At 51.9% G+C, this 6,773-nt stretch overlaps 1 protein-coding gene across 1 annotated transcript in view; it reads left to right on the plus strand.

The window, feature by feature from the left end:
* The window catches only part of LOC8026336, a 73,528-nt gene extending 66,961 nt beyond the window's left edge, over window positions 1-6,567 (plus strand). Inside the window, exons 3-5 of the mRNA XM_042289931.1 lie at window positions 31-1,560; window positions 2,242-2,418; window positions 5,972-6,567. Coding sequence (XP_042145865.1) covers window positions 31-1,560; window positions 2,242-2,418; window positions 5,972-6,120 — 1,856 coding nt within the window. The 3' untranslated portion in view covers window positions 6,121-6,567. The remainder of the gene's footprint in view (window positions 1-30; window positions 1,561-2,241; window positions 2,419-5,971) is intronic.
* The last annotated feature ends 206 nt before the right edge of the window (window positions 6,568-6,773 follow it).

Here is a 6,773-nt window from a genome sequence, read left to right on the forward strand (position 1 = left end):
TCTCTCTCCCTTTCTCTCTCTGTCTTTCAGCAATTGGATGCCTGACACCTTTCTTAAGTCTGCACTTAAGATCTCTCGGTCTCTCCGACGAAGAGGCTGTAATCATCAATACAGCGGCAGCGTTCAGCAGCCTTCTGGGTCCCGTTGTCGTCGGCCTCGTATCCGAAAGACATTCTGCCTACAAGTCGCTCCTGGTTCTTTCCCTGGTGTTCTCCGGAGCCGGCTACACGGCGCTGCTTGGTGTACCCAAGGTCGTCAGGAGTCCTCGGAATCCGCTGGTGGAATTCGATTGTCCTTCTGGACTCTTCCTGGAACGATGTCCCGAATGGGACTCTTGCGTCGGCTCCGAACTCAACCCCCTCGGCCTCGCAACATTCCGGGTCTCCAACTGTCACTACCAGTGCGGCGAGAACCAGACGGCTGTCAAGCAGCCCATCCATTTCTGCTTCCTGAGTAACGAGGGCAACCTTTGCATCATCCACGAGGCCGGGACCCGGGACAACTCGACCACGGAGTTCGGGGCCAGCTTCTTGGCGAGTACGGCCAGAACGCTGTACGACGTGAGTGCCGGCAAGTTCCTGGACCACGGCAGCAAGAGGAGCGACGACCTCATCGACGTGTGCAGCTTCGACCTCTTGGCGCCCATTGTGGTGAACCAGAAGCAGTTCGCAGACTACGAGTGCCGGCCACATCCCGACGGCTGCATCATCCGCTGCTCGGTGGCGGTCGCCGACAACCTGGGACGTCGCATGCACTCGGCGCCTTGCGTCGAGATCAAGGGCGACCCACAAACCACCTTCTGGGCGACGCTAGCTTTGAGAGTCTTCGCGGACCTGTGGTTGGTGACGTCCTTCTACCTCATCGAAGCCGTCACCATCTTGTCCATTAACGACTTCAACGGACTCTACGGTCGAATCAAGTTTTGGGGCGCATTGGGCATGACCATCTTTTCGGCAGTCACGGGCGTCCTCATCGACTACTACACGGAGGTAACCGGCGGCGGACCTGACTTCTCGCCCGCTTTCTTTGTCTTCGACGGCCTCGCCCTGGTAGCTTGCGCCCTCGTAGCTGTTCTTCCGGCGGTCGAGGACAAGAAGGTAAACCAGGTCCTCCACTACGGCCTGGGACAAGAGCCTCGGTTCTGCTCCCTTGACATGACCTTTTTGCTGTTCCTTGTCCTCTTGCTGGGAATCATATGGGGTTATCTTGAGACCTATCTGCACTGGATGTACTCCGAGATGGGCTCCAGTCACCTGCTGGTCGGTCTGTCGCTGGCGTTGCCCATGGGCTGTGCCTTGCCATTCTTGGCCATCGCCAAGAACCTGGTTAGGAACATCGGGAGAGCCAACCTGGTTGTGTTCGGGTTTCTCTTCTACGCGACGAGGGCGGCTGGACTGTCCTTCGTCACTGCCCGGTGGTGGACCACGCCGTTCGAAGCGATGGAAACGTTCACTCTGCCCGTGCTCTGGGTGGCGCTGGTCGCCTACGCGCAGAAGCTGGTTTCCGTTCAGCAGCGGCTGACCATCCAGTGTGTTCTCATCATCCTACATTTCTGCATAGGTGAGGAACAGGAAATATACATGTATTCTTTTTTTTATGACTTGTTTTTAGGCATTAGGGTGCTTTTCTGACGGAACTGGAAGGAAGATCCGGCTTTTCCAGCAGTATTGTTTTTTTTTTACACAGAATGTGTTTTATCAACCGAATTTCATGAGAAAATCGTCATATTAGAGCGTTTCGTTCGAGCGTTACACAAAAAAAAAAACATGTGACACGGTGTGCTTCCGTAAAGCCACGTAACACCATGATGTTGCGTGACTTCTCGTGACTCACGTCAGTCACGTGGCATGACTCCTCGTGACACCACAAAGGCCGTGACATCTGAAGTCGCGTGACCTCATGGCGTCATGTGATGTCACACACACACACGCACACAAACATGCACATACGCACACACACACATACACACACAAAGCATGTGTCCAGCTCATTCGCAACACAATCTGGAATTTTGTTTTTCATGACTGGTTACGTTGGTGCATTTTGCATCGAACGAAGCGCTGTGTAGTGCTTGCGTGGCGGAGTCACCGCTTCCGTTGTGACATTCCGACAGCTCTCGTAACGTAAGAAATGAAGCGGTAACTCCGCCAGCGTGCAGCTCAATCGCGCAGTTTCCTCCAGGGCGTTTCAAGTCCGGATCTGTCCGCCGCCGCCTTCCACACTCCATCTCACACTGCGCAGGACGGGGCACAGGCAGCATCGCCGGCTTCTTCTTGAACGACGCCTTCGGCCAGCGCAACACCTTCCGCGGCATCGCGGTGGTGTCGGCCAGCGTGGGCCTGCTCTACCTGTTCCTCTACCACACCTGCCTGCGGAGGGTTCGCAGGAGGCACCGGAGGCACCAGTCCGTGATGCCAGGTACACTCGGAGGCGAGGGTTACATCGAGTGTTCTTAGACTTTGCAACCCCTCCCTGGGTGTCGCATTGATGCGAGGAAGCAATGTGGAACGCTACATACCTCGAAAAGAATAATGCGCTTACTGTATGAGATGTCTGGCTCATAGTTATGTATCAATAGGTGTTTCAAGCCTGCTTTAAAATCTTTCACTGAAAAACAAAAACGCTAAGGAGCTGTTACGATCGATGAAGTTTGGGAGCTTGGAGAAGCCGTGAGGGTGCTTTGCAAAACAACGCGAGGCCCTAACAAAAAACAGAACAAAATTAAAAACAACACAAGAAAGAAGTATTTGTACACATGCAAGAGCATTTTCTATATATATTTATAGCATAGTGTGGAGAATTGTTATTCATGTGTGAAGGTTTTCCACGGGCCGTGTGCACCGAAAAGTTCTAAGCTGGTATGTGTTCGCACCAGCAGGACATATTTAAACGCTACACACACAAAAAAAAAGAAACATAAATAGTTGTTGCCGCGTACCCCGGTTATCAGTACGCGATTGCGTGATTTACTGGATGTATAAAGTGGGGTACGTATCTTTAGTATGTGCTATCATGGCGATAACATACCTCGGTGGCCGTTTCAGCTCTTCCCAGTCTCCCAGTCACATTAACTGCTGTTTACTGCAAACTACTCCGCTGCCTAAAAAAAAAAAAAAAAAAAAAAATACAAAACATTACTTGACAACATAAACGTCACACCTCACCACCTGCAAAGTGAACTTTCCCAGTTGGGCTGTATTTTTTCCAGCTGTATGCTGCGACGATTATTGTGAAAATTGCGCGCATATGCCAGGTCTCTCGTGCTCACTGCATCATGTCTGCAAGCAAGCCCGTTTTTGCCCACACAGGGTGTGGGCGTACTGGACGTGCGCAGACAACACCAGACTCGCGTGAGGCGAAAGGAGAAGCAACTGCGCATGCGCAGTACTGACAGCAGCGCCACCGTAGTGGCGGTCCCGGGCATCTTTATCATTGCTGCGTGGCGGGCCAATCCGACTGTGGCATCAGCCAATAGGAACGTCGAAGAACACGTCCCAAAATAAGAAGCGTGAACCTAAGATATGCCTTTTCCGCGTTTCTTAACGGGCTACTCTACTTTGTAGAAGATTGTTTTTGATGGCATACTGCTTGTTTGGCTTTAGTCATTTAAAAATGATTAATTATAAATGGTAATACATCCTAATAAACTCACAGCGATAGAAATACGCGGGCACTATTTTCTCGGAGGAGGAGGAGGAGGAGGGGGTAAGCCGGGAGAGGGGGGGGGGGGGGGGGGGGGCGACAGCTTCGGTTCTTCATTACCTCCGTAAAATTTGACCAATGAAAATAGTTAATTGCGTCGAGACTCCGAACACTACTAGTATTGCTCTACTTAGTCTCGTTGTGCACGATCTATCAAAAATAAATGTAGTCGTTGATGTATACGAGACGTAATACAGAAAGTGTTGTTTGAAAACGCCGTCTGACGGCGCCCCTGGTGTCTGCTCCAAGGCGCAGAAAGAGGGGCGTGTGCGTGTCACGACCTTTCGATTAGAACTTTAATAGTGAAATCGGCCACCCATGAGTGTAATTTCGGGTTTTTAGGATGCATGGTTAGAACCGGTAGATTGGCTGTCAGTGATTATTAGTAGATCATTCCAAAAATATTCCGTCCGATGGTCTGCGAATCGCGCGTCGAACGCGCGCAGTAACTCTCCTTCGCCTAGTGACCATGCGCATTCTTGCGCGGTGCGCAAGCACTAAAAAGGTCCATAGAAACCCATGGGCAACGAGCGTCTCTATGGTCTCGAATCGGTCACTTCGATTGTGACTATACATTAAAGGAGCTATGCAACAATTTTAGTACTTGGCGCAAATACCCCTTAAAACGGATCCCTGACGTTAAAGACCTATGAAACACGCGTTCGTTTTTAGCCCCACGCAATAGAAGTCATAAAAAAAAAAAAAAAAAAAATAAAGAAAAACGAGCAGCGTTCACCCCCTCAACTCGCAGCCAGAACAAGCGGTCACGTGATCTTGAGCCGATTATATGCCGCCAGTGTTGATCATAGCCACGCGATGGGGTTGGCAAAGAGCAGGACACGCGCTGAGTTCCAGACATTGTTATGGCTCGGCTGTTGTCGTCGTTGCAGCGATTGGACCCGGGTCACTACCCGAATGCTTCTCGAGCTAGCAATTATCACGAGCCCAAGTCGAGTGCCCACGCAATGCTCGGGTCCAATCTATGAACCGCATTCAAATATCGTCACTTGGGTGTACTGCGATCCCCACGTTACGTCATCAAATTTTGCAAAGGAGAGATTGAATGAAAATGATCGCGTTTGTCCTTGAAGTTACACCGCAACAAATGAGTTTCTTGGCCAGTGGCGTTGCGTGTGAGTATCCTTGAGTCCCAGGTGTGCCAGTAAGCTCGTGTAGAGTGAAAAACATTACAATTGAATATCGTTGCACCGCTCCTTTAAAGGGGCGGTGCGACTATGTTTTTGTACTTTGCGCAAATACGACTTTGAATGAATCCCTGACCAGTATAATCTATGAAGCACGCGTTAGCTTTTCTCCCCACGCAATGGTAGTCGAAAAAAAAAAATAATAAGAAAGGACTATTGGCGACGTGAGCGATCGAAAGCGTCGCTGTGGTCGGCCCATCCCAATTGGCCGAATGCTAACTATGACGACAGAAAGGATGCCTCATCGACGGAAATAAGAGGAATGTAAGAATGGTGTTGGCAGTGTTACTTTGAGAGCGCTATGATTTCAGGCTTCCACCATACCCATTACAAACACCATCGAACTTGTTGTTCACAAGGTAATGACGTCAGGAAAGGTAACCGAACGAGGGCGCCACCGAAACATCTCGCCCCTAATTAGCGTTCACCCCTTCAACAAAGCAGCCAGAACAAGCTGCCACGTGATCTAGTGCCGAATATGTACCCCCAATGCTTATTATAACCACGCGCTGGGGTCGGCAAAGCACAATACACGCGCAGAATTCTGGACATTATTAAGGTTCGGCTATTGTCGGCTTTGGAGCGATTGGACACGAGCCACTCACTACCAGAACGCTTTCTCGAGCTATTGGTTATCACGAGCCCAAATCGGCAGCTCAAGCAATGTTCGGATCCAATCTATGAGCCGCATTCGAATGTCGTCACTTCGGAGATGCCAACACTGCGGCCTCCAAGATAACGCCATCAAGTTTTGTGAAAGAGAGATCTAAAGAAAAAGGCTCGCTTTTATCCTTGAAGTGGACCCTTTTCAAAAGACCGGGCCAACGCCTCCCCGCCGTGCTCAATGACGCACCCTGAGCATGTATTGGTCAGCGTTCGGCGCGACCTCGGCGCAGTTCGTGTTGAAAGCGAGTGTAACGTCATCGTTCGGCGACGGCTCGGATCCAATCACTCGCTTCGCGTCCAAACAATGGCGACCGCCAAGGTCCATTGTAGAACGTTTTAATTTGGTGGATATGGTCCGCCAACCTTATCATTACCTATGCTCTCCCTCCCGTGTGCAGCGACCATCAACGGCGGCTGGTACCCGATGCAGAACCCCCGCGCCAACGGGGACACCCCGGCCCACAGACCCATGATGGGAGACCAGGACGACTCGGACACCGGGGGCTTCGAGGATCGGGACAACTGGTCAAAGAGGAACAGAAACTGACCGAGCGGTCCGAGCCGCGGTTTCAGCCTCCTCTTGACTCTGCGCAGCGTCTCGGGCGCCCGCGTACGCTGCGCCATCTTCATTGTGTTTGCAGAAAACGACTCGGTGTGTATATATACAGGCCAGCGGGCACTGTTTACCAAACAAGCGGGCTCGTCCGCACCAGCTGTTGACAGTGCGCGTGCGCGGAAACCGGATTCGCGTGAGGTGACGCTTTTGCGCATGCGCCGCTTCGACAGCCGGACGCGGTGTGTACGGACAGATCATTGCTGGGATGTACCCGGCACGACGTGGCGGTATAGGCGTCATGCACGCGTGCGTCGTAGCAGCGTTGTCCACCGAGATCTCGGCGTCGTCATAAGTTGTCCGCGGACAAGAGCTCCGTGTGGAGAACACCGACCGCCGTTGTATCCGCGGCACGACGCCCGGAGCGGCCAATCCTGACGCTGAGACGAAGCCGCGATGGCTTCATCGTATACCAGTAAGATGACGGCCTTACACATATGATGAGTTTGCGGTCATCTTATTGCTAGTGCCCAACTGCGGCGTCAGTATCAGGACTGTAGCGCTGGCCCGTGGGAACCGAGCATAGCTCACCGTGCGAAACACGTACTGTCAAATGCAGTCCGGGAATACGGTGACTTCAGCCCGGA

This window comes from Ixodes scapularis, unplaced genomic scaffold, assembly GCF_016920785.2.
Source record: "Ixodes scapularis isolate PalLabHiFi unplaced genomic scaffold, ASM1692078v2 PGA_scaffold13__105_contigs__length_92229423, whole genome shotgun sequence".
Taxonomy (NCBI): Eukaryota; Metazoa; Arthropoda; class Arachnida; order Ixodida; family Ixodidae; genus Ixodes; species Ixodes scapularis.